At 47.1% G+C, this 16,346-nt stretch overlaps 2 protein-coding genes across 5 annotated transcripts; both read left to right on the forward strand.

Annotated features, from left to right (window-relative positions):
- Positions 1-1,880: 1,880 nt before the first annotated feature.
- LOC147333486 (uncharacterized) lies at positions 1,881-5,515 on the forward strand. 4 transcript variants are annotated; one of them, XM_086267896.1, is made up of 7 exons: positions 1,881-1,992; positions 2,674-2,749; positions 2,855-2,923; positions 3,007-3,117; positions 3,202-3,238; positions 3,513-3,589; positions 3,688-5,515. In XM_086267896.1, exons 1-7 carry the CDS (start codon positions 1,978-1,980, stop codon positions 3,702-3,704), a joined length of 402 nt encoding a protein of 133 aa, XP_086124022.1. In that variant the 5' UTR covers positions 1,881-1,977; the 3' UTR covers positions 3,705-5,515. The 4 variants fall into 4 exon arrangements, with proteins under 4 accessions (XP_086124022.1, XP_086124012.1, XP_086124032.1 ...); XM_086267906.1 differs by lacking the exon at positions 1,881-1,992 and adding an exon at positions 2,011-2,569; XM_086267915.1 differs by lacking the exon at positions 1,881-1,992 and adding an exon at positions 2,011-2,297.
- Positions 5,516-10,313: 4,798 nt separating this feature from the next.
- mogat3a (monoacylglycerol O-acyltransferase 3a) lies at positions 10,314-16,152 on the forward strand. Its single transcript, XM_086267926.1, has 9 exons — positions 10,314-10,549; positions 10,999-11,177; positions 11,331-11,391; positions 11,470-11,613; positions 13,651-13,781; positions 14,006-14,049; positions 14,128-14,218; positions 14,464-14,572; positions 15,638-16,152. Exons 1-9 carry the CDS (start codon positions 10,456-10,458, stop codon positions 15,790-15,792), a joined length of 1,008 nt encoding a protein of 335 aa, XP_086124052.1. The 5' UTR covers positions 10,314-10,455; the 3' UTR covers positions 15,793-16,152.
- Positions 16,153-16,346: the final 194 nt, after the last annotated feature.

The following is a 16,346-nucleotide window of genomic DNA, read 5'->3' on the forward strand; positions in this document are numbered from 1 at the left end:
GGGGCCGGGTCGCGGGGGCAGCAGCCCAAGCAGAGAGGCCCAGACCTCCCTCTCCCCAGCCACCTCCTCCAGCTTATCTGGGGGAACACCAAGGCGTTCCCAGGCCAGCCGAGAGATATAATCTCTCCAGCGTGTCCTGGGTCTGCCCCGGGGCCTCGTCCCGGTGGGACATGCCCAGAACACCTCACCCAGGAGGCGCCCAGGAGGCATCCTTGTCAGATGCCCGAACCACCTCAGCTGGCTCCTTCCAATGTGGAGGAACAGCGGCTCTACTCTGAGCCCCTGCTGGACGCCCGAACTCCTCACTTCTATCTCTAAGGTAGAGCATCTGCATCACTCCAGCTGCAGCACCAATCTGTCTGTCAGTCTCCCGTCACTCGTGAACAAGACGGATACTTAAACACCCGCGCTTGGGACAGGAACTCGTCCCCGGCCCGGACTGGGCACTCCACTCTTTTCCAGCTGAGGACCATGGCCTCAGATTTGGAGCTGCTGATTCTCATTCCCAGCGCTTCACACTCGGCTGCAAACCGTTCCCGTGTGAAGCCACCAGAAACACATCATATGTGATAATGTAAACAGAATTGGTCCTGCCACTGAACCCTGCAGAGCTCCATAAGTAACCTCAGCGTGTGAAGAGGACTCTCCTTTCACATGATAGATGTTAGATAGATATGATTGCACTGAAGGCTCCACTGGGGTCTAGCCGGACAAACACACACAGTGTGATGAAACAAAGAGCACGTCTGCAAACAGACACCATGGAAACTGTGTGTAAATATTTATCACATCCAGATGTTTGCACTGACACAGTGAGCAGATCCAAACCATCTGCTGCTGTAAGGTACACTCATCAGGAAACCAGACCTCGGGTCCACTCAGAGCCTGTGTCTGTGACCTTTAGCGCGTCTGTAGAGTTCACAGTGATTCTGACTCCTCGCTGCTTTACAAGACGCAGCTTTTATCTGACTAATGATGACAGATCCATCAACACAAAACTTTCTCTTTACTGCAGTGGGCTAAATGTCCACTGAAAGGGCAAAGTCACTCGCTGATATTTTTAACTCTGTGAAAGAGCGCTGGCTCATTCAGGGTAAGGTGTGGCGCGGTGTGGCTCAGCTGCAGGGCAGGGGTGGAGCAGTGGGTAGGGTGTGATGTCAGGGAGGCGGACTCGCACGCGTGGCCCCATTATCTATTCATGTGTCGCCTGATAAAGATGTTGCTGCGACCTGAGGAGAGGGTGTGGTGTGTGTGCTACAGAAGCAGGGCAGGTGGAAAGCCAGCCAATGAAAAACGTGCTGTTGTCGGCTCATTCACCGCCACAAAGCACTTTTAGCAACTTTAAGAGTCTAAATACATCTTTAAGCACTTTTTGAAACAGACCAACACAAACTAGCCATCCATCAGTAATGGTGATAGGCTCACTCATACTTCACAGGAAGTGACCTCATCTTGGCGCTCTACCGTTTGTGGCATCCTGCAGAAGTCTTGGACCAACATGTTTGTTTTGATATAAAAGGAGTCTAAGAATTTCTGTGTGATCTCAGTCTGAACAGGTGAAAGTAGTTATTCCTGACAGGTTTGCACATTTACCTGAGTGTGTAACAAAACACTCTCTTCAGTCAGCATCACCTTTAGTCCCCACTGCTAGGAGCACCTGGACAGCTGGACACAGGTAGAGTTGGCCCATGTTGTCTCCTTCCTGTCATTAAAGGTCTCTCAGAGACAACAATTTACACCTTTTATGACAATAAAGCTTCAGTTAAACAGTCACACTGCATCTGTTAGTGCCAGAGCTCTGCCCAGACAATAACAGTCCTTCCAAGGAACTCTTTGCCCCTCCCACTTTGCTGATGTAATGTGATGACTCAGGAGTGTTCCTCATCTTAAAGTGGAGCGCAAAAGTATAAAAGAGGTCATAGCGTGCAGGGTCACTCATTCGATCACTTCACACCGTGACAGCAAGGAGACGACAACATGGACGGTCTGCAGGTGAGTGCTGGGCAGGTGACGATGGCAGGAAGCCTGAATAAGTCTGAGAGCAGAAGAAAGCGCACACAAGGACAAGCATGTACAGCTTTAAGAGAGGAGTGCCAGCTCACTGAAGATACATGAAGTCAGAGGAGGAGGAAGGTGAAGGGTTAAAGGAGTCCTGAGATGAAGACTTTTCTCTGATTTTACGACTGACTGCAGATTTAAACACGTTTAATGCAGTTCAGACTTCTTCACTCTCTGGAAGTCCATGACAGGAGGTGCCTGGTCTGTGGTTTTTGCTCTGCGCTGGTCTGATATGGTCTGTGAGCATTTGTGACTCCTCAGATCAGATCAGCTTGTTCTGGCTCGTTTTTTGCTGATACGTGCAGAGGGGTGGAGCCTCATTCTCAGGAATCCACATTTGTTGAACTTTGTTTCTGTCTCCTAGCAACAGGGTTTGAACTGATTGTTTACAGATTAAGATTAGGTGAACATGTGTCTAAAGTTGGATCGCTGAATCTGGTTTCTGTCCAGGTGTGTTTGTTACCTTACAGGACAGAGCAGATTGGGCTAATAGAAAGGACTTTAGCTTCAGGTATACTCAGGGTATAGCTTCAGTATAGCTCAGGCAGGTGCGCTATAGTTATGCCCTTCTTACCTGACACTTTGTTGTCCAACTGTCTATGTGTCTTATCCCAGGTGAGCATTGCATGTCTGCTGGTGAAGATGACCTTTGTACAAGGGGTTGCAGGGAGCTGTCCCACCTGTGCACGAGGTAAGGAGTCCTAATGTGTGTTCTCCTGCAGCTGAAGCTTTGACTCAAACAGATCTACCTGTGCACACCTGCGCATGTCTCTTAGCTCATGTGTGTGTCTCTCAGGTTTCTTCCTAGTGAAGAACTGCTCCAAGACTGTAGGGATCGGGTGCAAAGACTGTACTGATTGCTCGGGTAAGAACACTTTCAGTAAAAGGGCTGGACTTACCTATTTGCAATCAGTCACTGCTTGATTTGTCCTCCTATGTGTCCTCCAGCTTTACATCGGGACACTCTATCTGAGTGCACGCAGTGGACTGATGCTGTGTGCGGGAACCAAACTGTGACCACGGTGACAGTCACCACGGTGACCACTGCTGGACCTCCTGGTAGGCTCACCTGTTCATCCTTCTTCTTCACACGGCTTGAGAGGAACCTGAAGTTCTTATCACTGTCCTTTTTCTCGTCCACAGTCTTCCCTGGTGAAATGTGGATCATCCTAAGTGTGATGTAAGGATAACTCTCCTGTAATTATTAAGTGGCCTCTAATCACTTTTTAATCAATCAGTCAACACTCTGTGATGAGCTGTTCATCTGTTATTGATTCCTTCCTTCATCTGATCCTTTTAACCTACTAGTGCTCAGTGTTTTCTCTTCCTGTTTGTGTTTTTGTATTAAACGGATGAAGGCTTCTGATTGGATGTTTAGCTGGACTTAGTTTTATCTGCATTACAATTGGTTCTTTTTTGAAGGGGTGGAGCTAACTGTGTTTCTATATCTGCAGATCAGTGTCTGTGTTCCTGGTTCTGGTGCTCGCTCTGGTTCTCTCAATGCTATCCCAGCGGTACAAGCAAAAGAAAGGTAACAATCTCCACAATCTCCACCCCCTCAAACATCCACCTGCCCCTCAGGTAACAGGCCCTCTGACCATGTGACTCACCTGCTTGTTTCTTCTGCAGCTTTGTACCTGCCCTGAATGAAAGCAAGTCATTCTGAATGCCTCTCAGCACCAACGTCTTAGGGACAAGCCACTGTCCATGATGGCCAAAGCAGCAGATCCAGCTCTCAGAAACCAGAAACGTGGAGTCCAGGTCCAGGGCAGGTTTAGAGTCCAGGTCCTGGGTGGATTAAAGACCAGGTCCAGGCCGGGCTCATGAGTCCAGGTCCAGGTCGAGCTCATCATTCCAGGTCCTGAGTGGATCAGAGTCCAGGTCCTGGGTGGGATTAAAGTCCAGGTCCTGTCCGGGGTCAGAGTCCACCTGTAGACTGGTTTGATCCACCCATTATACTTCACATCCAGGCCACCCTATAAGAATACAAATGTAGACCAGGTGTAGACTAGGTGTAGTTCAGGTGTGAAGTAAGGTTAGATTCCAGGTGTAAGACAGGTGTAGACTAGTTGTAGCCAGATGTGGCGTAACTGTAGACTAGACGTAGTCCAAGTCCTAGGAAGAATTTAATTTCAGGTGAAGTCTGGGTCCACTTCATTAACACGTAGCCCAGGTGTAGCTCAGATGTAGCTCACACATAGACCAGGTGTAGCTCAGGTGTAGAGAAAGTGCAGCTCGGATGTAGCTCACACATAGACCAGGTGCAGCTCAGGTGTAGAGAAAGTGCAGCTCGGATGTAGCTCACACATAGACCAGGTGTAGCTCAGGTGTAGAGAAAGTGTAGCTCGGGTGTAGCTCACACATAGACCAGGTGTAGCTCAGGTGTAGAGAAAGTGTAGCTCGGGTGTAGCTCACACATAGACCAGGTGTAGCTCAGGTGTAGAGAAAGTGTAGCTCGGGTGTAGCTCACACATAGACCAGGTGTAGCTCAGGTGTAGAGAAAGTGTAGCTCGGGTGTAGCTCACACATAGACCAGGTGTAGCTCAGGTGTAGAGAAAGTGTAGCTCGGGTGTAGCTCACACATAGACCAGGTGTAGCTCAGGTGTAGAGAAAGTGTAGCTCGGGTGTAGCTCACACATAGACCAGGTGTAGCTCAGGTGTAGAGAAAGTGTAGCTCGGGTGTAGCTCACACATAGACCAGGTGTAGCTCAGGTGTAGAGAAAGTGCAGCTCGGATGTAGCTCACACGTAGACCAGGTGTAGCTCAGGTGTAGAGAAAGTGCAGCTCGGATGTAGCTCACACGTAGACCAGGTGTAGCTCAGGTGTAGAGAAAGTGTAGCTCGGGTGTAGCTCACACGTAGACCAGGTGTAGCTCAGGTGTAGAGAAAGTGCAGCTCGGGTGTAGCTCACACATAGACCAGGTGTAGCTCAGGTGTAGAGAAAGTGCAGCTCGGGTGTAGCTCACACATAGACCAGGTGTAGCTTGGGTCTATAAAATAAGTCTGTAATTTGTCACAGCTCACCCAGAACCCCCCCACCCCCCCACCCCAGCATCCTCCCGATCAGCTGTTTCATTTCCTATATGTCCCATAATGCAACTTTACCTCTGCAGAGGCGACAAGCTGAGAGTAACGTGTGTAAAATCAGTGGAATGACCTTTAACCCTTTCACTGTGAGTGTGAGATGTCTGGATGAGCTATTTCAGTCAGTAGTGATGCTTATTTATTGATTCTGGATCAATAAATCTGATCACCTCTGTAAACTGAACGTGTTGTAAACCTAAATCTCTTTTAAATGTTGAAGTCATTATGTACTTGTGTGCTCCTGTTTATTCAGAAATCTGTGACAGTTTTATACTTTAAACTTTCTTTGGTACTTCAGGTGTGTATTAGATAATCTGCTGTATGAACAGAGTGTGTGTTTGTATCACATAATAAACTCTAAACTAAAAACATAATGACTCTCGCCATGGATTCATCTGTTTTATTGTAAGCTAGGAGGTTGTAATGTCAGGCTCACAGAAGAAGATTTACTGTTTCCAGGATTAATTTACTCCCACAGATGTAATATTATCTACAGCTACTCTTAGTACCATTGATGTTAAGTTAGACTCTTTTTCTCCAATTGATCTTTCTGAGTTAACTTCAATAATTACTTCCTCCAAACCATCAACGTGTCTTTTAGACCCCATTCCTACAAAACTGCTCAAAGAAGTCCTGCCATTAATTAATTCTTCGATCTTAAATATGATCAACTATCTCTAATGATCGGCTATGTACCACAGGCCTTCAAGCTGGCTGTAGTTAAACCTTTACTCAAAAAGCATCTCTAGACCCAGCAGTCTTAGCTAATTATAGGCCAATCTCCAACCTTCCTTTCATATCAAACATCCTTGAAAGAGTAGTTGTCAAACAGCTAACAGATCATCTGCAGAGGAATGGTTTATTTGAAGAGTTTCAGTCAGGTTTCAGAGCTCATCACAGCACAGAAACAGCTTTAGTGAAGGTTACAAATGATCTTCTTATGGCCTCTGACAGTGGACTCATCTCTGTGCTTGTCCTGCTAGACCTCAGTGCAGCGTTCGATACTGTCGACCATAATATCCTATTAGAGCGATTAGAACATGCTGTAGGTATTACAGGTACTGTGCTGCAGTGGTTTGTATCATATCTATCTAATAGACTCCAGTTTGTGCATGTAAATGGAGAGTGCTCTTCACACACTGAGGTTAATTATGGAGTTCCACAAGGTTCAGTGCTAGGACCAATTCTGTTTACATTATACATGCTTCCCTTAGGCAGCATCATTAGAAGACATAGCATACATTTACACTGCTATGCAGATGACACCCAGCTCTATCTGTCCATGAAGCCAGATAACACACACCAATGAGTTAAACTGCAGGAATGTCTTAAAGACATAAAGACCTGGATGGCCGCTAACTTTCTGCTTCTTCATTCTCAGCAACCATCTTTTATGAACTCTCTTAACAAGGTCAAGCAGAAAAATCAAGATGATTGAAGGTTTTTTATGATGAGGTGATAGCTTATCAGTTATCATCTCCTCGATTGATCATCTTAAAACTAATAAATCTCCTGGAACTGATGGTTAGCAACCTTTCTCTGAAGAGCTAGCTCCATTACTGCTAGACGTTATATTAGAGAGGATTGGAAAAGGCTCTTTATCTCCTGCACTAACAGAAGACATAATCCCCACACCTAATGTGGTTATTGATAACTGGAGACCTAATTGAATGCAGACGACAACATTTTTGCCTCAACACTGGCTTTTCTGGAGCCGATCATTGATGAAACCCAATCTGGTTTCATGAAAAACTCACTGTAATCAACATTTCTATGCCCTGGTGATAACCTAATCCTTTGCCTGGACTTTTAGAAGGTCTTTGATATGTTAGAACTTTATATTTCAAAGCATTGAAAATGTTGGCTCTGGTGACTTCTTCTGTCAAGCTGTTAAAACATTGCATTTTACAGGCTCCATAAGATTAAGACGGTGAACATCCCCATGATTCAAGCTGAGTCGGGGGAGGAGATCAAGACTTCCACTGCTTTAATAAAGACAATGGATTTAAAACAACATCCACTCCATCCATTCTCTTATCTTCATCAGGGTTGGAGGGGGGCTATCCCAGGTGTGATAGGGCGAGAGGTGAGGTAGACCATGGACAGCTCACCAGCCTATCACAGGACAAACAGTGAGACAGACAACCATCTGCATGGCAATGTTCCCTCTAAGCTGCGCACTGCCGGCACGGTCTCTGCACACAGAAAATCTGCGTCGCGCACAAAAAAAAAAATCTAACCTGAATTGAAATTAAAGTAAATACCTTAACAATTCAGTTTTGCAGTGTTAGTCAGTGACTGGCTGCTCCCGTATGGGATCAGAACGATGCCACCTTATCCCACAGTCCAGACATGGCATTTAGTCGTTTAGGAAGGGGGGAAGTTTTAGGAGTGACGGCGTGTTTTGAGATGTGAGAGACTTGAGACGTTTAGCGCAAATCTTGTGTAGTTAGTGTGTAGTTAGTTTGTAGTTAGTGTGTAGTTAGTGTGTAGTGTAGTCAATAGTGTTGTTGTGTGTGTCAGAACAATGAGGCGCCTGCTGAGTGTTACAGGTGTTACAGCAGTGACACATCTGCTGCTGTCAGGCCTGCAGGTATCAGGCTGTTGTTCTCCTTCATCTCATAGTGGACACAAATTATTTTTGGAGCGGCACAAATAATTTGTGTGGCATCAGATTTGATGCAGAACAGCTGATTGTTCTGTAAATAGTTTGAAATGTTTATTTAAAAAACACCTTGGCTGCATTTTTAGGTAAACAGCTGCAAAACACTTTGTTGTTTGCAAAACTCAGTTACTTTTTTGAAGAAGTAACTATATAATTAACTGCCCAACATTGGTCATTATTTACTGTATGTTGCAGACAGAGTTACAGACTCTCTCCCAGACCACAGACTCAGAATACAAGTCAGAGCTTTATTAAGAAAATATATATATATTTTTTTACTTCCAATAGTGTTAACATGCTACAGGTCATGGACAAGATTTTATTTTTCGTTGTAAGTGGGCTAAAGCACTTAATTAAAAGTAGTGTAACGTGAATGCTGTAATTTGATTACTTTAATAAACATGTAACTTGGATGGATTGGATGCTGGCGTGACCACAGTGCACACGTCTGCTGTTGCTCACAGTGGTCCAAGGGCCGCTCAGGGAGTTTGTGTGTTCGCGCAGACACGTGAAACATTACAGGGAACACTGCTCACGGGTAATATAAACCAACTAACCAAGCCCACTAACTGTGGGAGAAAACCAGAGTAGCCACTGCAAACGCAGCCGGACTGTGGGTCTGAACCAGGACCTTCTTGCTGTGGGGCAGCAGTGCTAACCACAGCACCACCGAGCTGTCGACCCAGACTTTAAGAAAGTAGGAAAAGTATGATTACAGCTCGGTACTGCTTCTTCTTTGTGTTGACAGGTTGAACACAGCAACCACCAGCAGCATGCACGTGGTGTGTGCGGGTGTCTGCCTCTCACAGTGATTCTCCTCGCGTGTGATCTTGTAACATCGGGAGTCCAAACACTAAGACACTAACTGATACGATCACCATAGAAACGTGAAATCACTTAGTTCACGTTCCATGTTAGACTGTTGTAAGCGTCACATCCTCCAGTTTCAGTTTACTGAGCGAATTGATAAACATCTGTAACCACCAACAACTCTCAGTAAAGACTAATAACGAAACGAAGCAGCAGCAGGAGGCGTTGTTGCGGCAACCAAACAAATAGCGTTACCGTGGTAACAGCAACGTCACTCGGAGAGTTTCTGCTGACGTGCGCGTCATCAGCCCTGTGCGCAGAGGTGAGAGGTCACGTGTCTGACTCACCCGGATGAACCTCATTGATCACCGATGTCAGAGACTTATTATTAGGACTTAAAGTATTCACTAATAAGAACATGACGATAGGTAACACCGCAATAAAGGACAAACAATTTAATAATAAGTTCATCTCTAATACCTCTAATACTACAATGTACCTGCCTTCACATCTAAGGATGTTCTTTACTTTATGGACAATCTGGATTCTGACATCTCAGATGTTGTCATTTTGTAATAGTGCTACGTAAGTTTTTATTCATTTATGTAAGTGGAAGAATGCGTCTCCTATGTTTACCGTCTTCTTGAATTACTTTTGTTAATATTTTAAGTCACTTAAGCTTATTCCAAATATGAACCAAAAAACTGCTGTACTATAAATACTTGCTATTCTAATTTTCCTGCCTGTGTCAAAAGTAGTGATGTGACGTACTGTATCGAGGCTTCGAAGCGTGTGTCAAGTAATGGAGGGGGCGTTTCCGCGAAGCGCGTATCGAGGCTTGCTTCATTTATGGGAGGAGCTGAAAATGATGACGTCCGAAGCCTCGCTGCCCGGCTGTACCACGTGACTGGTTCAGGAAGCGGTTCGAACTTTGCCGCGAGCTATGACAGCGGTATAAACCCCTCAGACCCCATTCAAAATGTGGGCGTTTGATGGAGAGTTAGAGACAGTTTAGAAAAAAAAGAAATCGCCTACGACCTGCCACAGTGGAGAAACTGTTGTTTCTAAATAAAAACCAATGATGTGTCCCCTAAACACTAATCACTGTCCTTGCCTCAATGTTACAAAAGCACAACCACTGTCCACACCTCACCTCACAGTAAATGATCATTTCCATTTTAGGCATTTCCAAATAATCATTTTCCATACTGCCACTATAAATATACACAGTACACTGCATCACTACAATATACATGTTTTACACACTCCTTTTGTTGTTGACATTTACAGGCTGTGTGCAAAAGGCCACACTCTTCAAATTCATGCCAACTATTATTTTTACGTCCAGTAGGTGTCCTGCTAGAGCAAATGAAGCTTCAAGAAGCTTCGCGTTGGGGTGAACCAATTGGATGAAAAGCTTCAGTGCTTCATGAGGCTTCATCTGCCCATCACTAGTCAAAAGGTCTATGTTCCTTATTTCTTTACCTTAGAAACTTTTATTTTCTCCCTGTAAAGTTATAAAAAAGAAAAAGACTTATTATTAGGGCGTTTCATGTTTTAAATAAACTTTATTTAAAGTTTTTGAGCGTCCCCCTGGCGTGCACGCGCCTCCGCACATGCTCGTTCTCGCCGTGTGTCGTCACGTGCTGCGATTGGCTAAAAGGACACCACCCAGTGTACAGCACGCATGCGCAGTGTGGCAGGATAGGAGCAGAGTTTTGAGTTCAGTGGCGCTTACTGCTTGCAGCAACAGCACGCGTACGGCTGACACACGCACACCTCCACAGACACCGGGAGCACGCACAGCTGCAGACCCGGCCGAGGAGCTCCACAGTCGGCATGAGGATCGAGTTCGCCCCGCTGAACGTCCCGCTGCGGAGGAGGCTGCAGACCGCCGCCGTCGTGCAGTGGATCTTCTCCTTCCTGGCGCTAGGTACAGTCACGTGACCTGCCGAGACACACGTAGAGACAGTGATTGATCAGTGTGATCAGGGTCGTTGATTAATCAGCACAGCGTGCAGTAGTATTGATCTGCAGTCACTCTCAGGCGAGTCCTCAGCAGCTTCAGCCTGTAGGTGGACCCTGCAGGTGTTTGCGTTTGGCTTCACTGTCCAATCAGAGGCACATCACAGGAAAACTGAAGGATTTCACGGCTTCAGGTGTTAAAAAGGATCCTCCCACTTCTACCTGTTCATTTGTATTCGGATGTTTTATGTGATGTTTGAGTTTATCTGATGTTACACACTCATTTTTATTTTCACCTGGTAAAAGGTTTAAAGAGGCGGAGCTTAGACACACACACCTGTTAAGTGTAGATCAGCCTGGTCACTCAGAGAGCACCTGAACGCCTCAGCTCACCTGTCTGCCTCACTTGTCTCCCAGCTCAGTGCTGTTTGGCGGCCTTCGTCCTCCTCGCCCTCTCTGATTGGTGGATGGTGGCTCTGCTCTACGCTGGCTGGCTGTGGCTGGACTGGGACACACCCACCAATGGGGGTCGAAGGTCACAGTGGATGAGGAGGTGGAGTGTGTGGGAGCACTTCAGAGACTACTTCCCGCTGACGGTGAGCGATCCCTGAATATTGGTTACTGATCATTCATCAATCACTACTGATCAGCGATCGATCAGCGCTGCTGTTCGCTGATTACCGATCAGTGATCAATCAATCGGTGATCGATCACTGATCGGTGATTGATCACTGCTGGTTTGTCTGCAGCTGCTGAAGACGGTCGACCTGGACCCGAAGAAGAACTACATCTTTGGATTCCACCCACATGGTAACAAACACACCTGTACACCTGCCCTTTTTAGTCCCGCCCCCTGGTGTGTGTCTCCATGCATGTGCCTGTCCTCAGGTGTGCTGGTGGCGGGGGCGTTTGGGAACTTCTGCACGGAGGCGACGGGTTTCTCTCACCTGTTTCCTGGACTCAAGCCTCACCTGCTGATGCTGCCGTTCTGGTTCCGAGTGCCGTTCTTCAGAGAATACATCATGTGTGGAGGTAAGGACCTGTGAGCTCAACTGTGCTGGTCATGTGACAGCGGTCTGTGTGCTGATTGGAGGACAGTCATGCTCTGTTAATGACGCTCCTTTAAACTCTACGCTCCTTGGACTCTTTGTCGCTGTGACCTCCTCCAGCTGTTGTAATCCAGCTGTGCTTTCATCACAGCGTCTCCATCGGGCTTCAGTTGCTCCATCAGCCCTTTGGACTCTGGGCTGCAGGTCAGCAGGGAGGAGGCTGACACAGGCTCTCTGATTGGCTGCCTGACCACACGCAGGGTCACATGGGTCGATGTGTCCCAGCTATCGAGCACCTGGTCGTGTGACTCCGGCTCGGCTCCTGTTGCCCCCTCGGTGCGTGCACCTGTGTCACCTCGGGTCAGACTCACCTGAGGGAGGAAGCGGGGTCATGTGACACCTGGTGGTCTAATGAGGAACTGCAGGATGGAGATTTAGAACATCGTCGTGAGGGTGTGACGAGCGCAGTGTTGATGGAGTGATGGGTGGAGCTGGTGTGTCAGGGTCTCACCTGTGAACCTGTGTATTCTCTGGACCGAAGGTTGATTCCATCTGGATCAGTAAGAGCTGCAGCAGGGATTCAGTCAGTGTTTTTATCTCTAAGTAAACTGTTTCTGTTGTTTGATATCTGGTTGTACTTTTTTCTTCTTGTAAGAAACAAACATCTGCCTTTAGTCTGACAGGGCGGGTGATGGTTTTGGTCCTTTTCAGCCGACACCCGTACCAGCCCGAGGTCAGTGTTAGCGATGACGGGCCGATGGGGACTCCAGGCCTCGAGGGCCGGGGTCCTGCAGGTTTTAGATGTGTCCTTGATCCAACACAGCTAGGGCTCCTCGATTATGGCAAAAATGATCATCACGATTATTTTCACTGAAACTGAGATCTCGATTATGTGACGATATTTATTTAACAATAACAATGTGTTGAATAATGACTTTAAAGATTGTCAAAAAATAATATAAAATAGTGCAAATACTGATAACAGTGCAAATGTTTGCAATATAAGAAATAAATGAAAAATGTAAACATCTGTGTTTAGTGAACTTTGCAGTGTTGCTCTGTGGTGCAGCTACGACACCGTAGCAAAGTTTACACACTGTGTCTACTTGATCCACGTCTGACTGAACCCGTAATGTTTCCACACCACTGAAGGTTTTTACCTCTTTTCAACCAACAGCAGTCACTCTCCTCTCCAAATAACTTCTGCTGAGCTTTCCGAGCTTCCCTCGGGTCCTCTTAATCAGCGGTCCCCAACCCCCGGGCCTCGGACCGGTCCGTAAGTCGTTTGGTTCCGGGCCGCGAGAGTTGAGGCTCAGGTGTGAAATGTATGGTTTTTATCGATTTTCAGCGTTATTTTGTTATCGTTTTTATCGTTAACTCTGTTTTCCTGGGTCTTTTCACGTGTGTTATGAATAAATCTTTTATTCGGTACTAGTTTTATTTTGTTGTATTTATCTGCAACACCTTAAAGGCCGGTCCATGAAAATATTATCGGGCATAAACCGGTCCGTGGCGCAAAAAAGGTTGGAGACCGCTGCTCTTAATTGTTGTGACACGTGTTCGAAATGCAGAGAGGTGCGCTCGATTTGCCACACGGAGCAGCGCGAGAGTAAAGCGGGAGGGAGGGGCTATTGGCTCAGTCATTTTTAATGATTGTTGAAAATTCGATTAATTGAGCAGCCCTAAACACGGCTGATTTAAAGGCTAAATGACTTCAACACGTACTGAAGCTCTCCAGAGGCTGGGAATGAACTACTCATGCCAGTCAGGTGTGGAGACCCACCGGCCCTCGAAGCCTGGAGTTCCCCAGCCCTGTCCTGGACGATGAACGTGGTGAAAGTCGATCTGATTGTCAGGTGGAAGGTTTTTGGCGGAGCGCTTTAACGGTGGTGTGGGGGGAGTGGTCTGAGCTCAGTTTCATCAGTCTGTAGGTCGCTGGTGTCTACATGGCCTCTATGCCTTGTGGTAACCATGGTAACAGGTGAGGGGAGGAGTCACTTGTCACCCGTGTCTCTGTCAGGTCTGGTGTCCAGCTCCAAGTCCAGTCTCTCGTACCTGGTGAGCCGTCCCGAAGGAGGGAACGTGGCCGTCGTCGCAGTGGGTGGAGCTTCCGAGGCTTTGGACGCTCGGCCCGGAGCTCTCACCTTACAGGTACGTGTAGTCCTGCTGTGACCGCGACTCGCAGCTCCGCCCCATCGCGGTTACATCACTGATGTAGAAAGAGGAAGCTGTGTGGAAACACACCGCACTCAGTGACATCATCGGGTTATTAGCACAGTGAAACATGAGGTCAGAGGTCACAGGCTGGACTAACCACATTTTAAATTTTAAATTCTGCTTTTCCTCACCGAGCGCCGTCTCCGTCTGTTTTTCAGGTTCAAAACAGGAAGGGCTTCATCAAACTGGCTCTGAAACATGGGTGGGTGGAGCCTGTAAAGAGGGCGGGTCTGAGAGGGCCAGGACTATCACCTGACTGACTGTGTTTGTCTGTGTGCAGAGCTCAGCTGGTTCCCGTCTTCTCCTTTGGAGAGAACGAGCTGTTTGATCAGATCGAGAACCCGACCGGCTCCCCTCTGAGGAGGCTGCAGGTCAGAGGTCACACCCCACATCACCGTAGACGCTTCAGGGTAACCTGCTAGATAAAGGAACCACAGGGGGGCCCTCACAACCTTCTACAATCATTTACCACAGCTCTGATTGACCCTATAGCAGCCTCTCAGCGGCCACAAAGCTGATACACTGAATATAATCTATTCATCGCTGCACTTTTACAGCTGCTTGAAATGACTGTGTGGCTATTATGGGATACCAGTGTGTTATCCTGTGTCTACAGAACCGACTGCAGAGCATCATGGGAATAGCCATGCCTTTGTTTCATGCCCGAGGAGTTTTCCAGTACAGCTTCGGCCTGATACCCTACAGGAAGCCCATACGCACCATCGGTACGAGCACACAGCTTCAACCCGACCCTGACTCAGTGTTTATCCCAGCCTAATATAATGCTAACCTGATGCTGTTGCACTGTCGTTCCTCTAATATAGACTCAGAGCTAGCCTAATGGTAACTCCATCTGTATCCCGTGATGACTCAATGCTAACTTGATGCTATTGCACCGTCCTGCGCCTGGCGCGTCCTGCCATTGTTGCACACTTGTCCTTTATGTCGTCCTGTGTTGATTGTGTTGAACACTGTGTCGTTTCACTGTGTACTGTATGGTTAAAAGGACCATCAAGCCTCTTCACTTGACTTGCTGACCTTTATGGTGTTCATCTAATGCTAAACCACAGCTAACCAAGTGTACACCACACTGAGCACTAGGAGGGGGTTGTGTTGGTCTGCTTTAGTCCCTTTGAGTCCGTATCAGCTCCCGTTCCTATCTCAGTTTTTAAACACCCTCTACCCTTTATCTCTGGCCCAGTGTCAGCCTGTGTCAGCCCCGTTGGCTGCTTGTTGGGTTTATCTAGGCACAAAGCTGCTGGAACACAAGCCCAAACTGCACAACCAAACCGACAAGACGGAGCTCTTTGCCCTTGTTAGCGAGGGACGTCAGCCCAGGCCTTCACCTGTCCTAATTGAATATGCAATTACAAATGCATGTGGCATTGTTAAGCAGGTATACCTGAACAACATCAGTGTCTGTAGTCTGTGTGCGTGGGTGCAGCTGTTCCATAGATAGACATGCAACCTTTCAATGCACTTAAACTGTGTCTGCAGGACAGCAGAGTAGGCGTCTTGCTAAATGATCAGAACAGGAGGTTGCAATAGGTCATGTGTCAGATGAGCATCTAAAGGTCAGGACAGTTTCTAAGCTCTGATGGAAATGATAACGTCGAGGCTGCTTCCTCGTCTCGTGGTACACAAGTGCACACAGAATCTCATCAGACCTAACAAGGATCTGATTGTTATCAGCATACGAGTGATGTATGTTTCTAAGCATAAAGGACGATATAAAAAATCAATTCCAACACTGCTGTCAGCCTCATGCCTCTCTCTGCCTCTGCCCTCAGTGGGGAAGCCCATCCCAGTGGTCCAGACTCCGAGTCCCAGCAGCGAGGACATCGAGAGTCTTCATAAAGTCTACCTGCAGAATCTCGCTGAGCTCTTCGAGCAACACAAACGCAGCTACGGCCTTGCTGACGACCAGCACCTCGCCTTCATCTGATGGAGCGCGTGAACATTGAACTATGAACTACATTCATGTAAACACCTGACCTGTGTGTGACTTGCATGTGATTTCACTATGAGTTGGATCTGCTTGCAGAGCCTGTTGACTTAAATTGGAAATTCCAAAGCTGCTATCAGGAAGCACTGATTACAATAGCAAAAGCTAACAGTGCTGGGAGGAGCCATGCATTTAAATAGGAGCTAACACACAGTGGGAAGCATTCTTGCAGGAATCTGCCTGTAATGGGCTTTGCTAACGTTAATGCTAATGGAGCTTTCATGGTACGTTTAAGGGTGTCATAAAGACTACTCTCGTGGGTTTATGTGCAATAAATCATGTAATAGGATCACAGGTAAATGGACTGGTTCTTATTTTGTGCTTTCCTGCTTCGAGCAGTCCTAGCGATTTACACAATTCACCCACAGTCATACTCCGATGGATGCGTCAGAGAGCAACATGAGGTTACAGTCTTACTCGAGGATATTTTGCATGCGGACCGGAGCAGACGAGGGTCGAACCACGAGCCCTCCGGTTAGTAGCTCTGCTCTAAC

This window comes from Aulonocara sp. 'chitande type north' Nkhata Bay, linkage group LG3 (genome assembly GCF_057382095.1).
Source record: "Aulonocara sp. 'chitande type north' Nkhata Bay isolate Kocher_YH1m ecotype deep benthic linkage group LG3, A_spYH_male_GT1.1, whole genome shotgun sequence".
NCBI lineage: Eukaryota > Metazoa > Chordata > Actinopteri > Cichliformes > Cichlidae > Aulonocara > Aulonocara sp. 'chitande type north' Nkhata Bay.

Coding starts and splice junctions, on each gene's coding strand:
- LOC147333486 (XM_086267886.1), top strand. CDS start 2,620: ATGCCCTTCTTACCTGACACTTTGTTGTCCAACTGTCTATGTGTCTTA. Junction 2,750..2,854: donor CTGTCCCACCTGTGCACGAG/GTAAGGAGTCCT, acceptor TGTGTCTCTCAG/GTTTCTTCCTAGTGAAGAAC. Junction 3,239..3,512: donor TGGATCATCCTAAGTGTGAT/GTAAGGATAACT, acceptor CTATATCTGCAG/ATCAGTGTCTGTGTTCCTGG.
- mogat3a (XM_086267926.1), top strand. CDS start 10,456: ATGAGGATCGAGTTCGCCCCGCTGAACGTCCCGCTGCGGAGGAGGCTG. Junction 10,550..10,998: donor CTTCTCCTTCCTGGCGCTAG/GTACAGTCACGT, acceptor CTTGTCTCCCAG/CTCAGTGCTGTTTGGCGGCC. Junction 14,573..15,637: donor GAAGCCCATACGCACCATCG/GTACGAGCACAC, acceptor CTCTGCCCTCAG/TGGGGAAGCCCATCCCAGTG.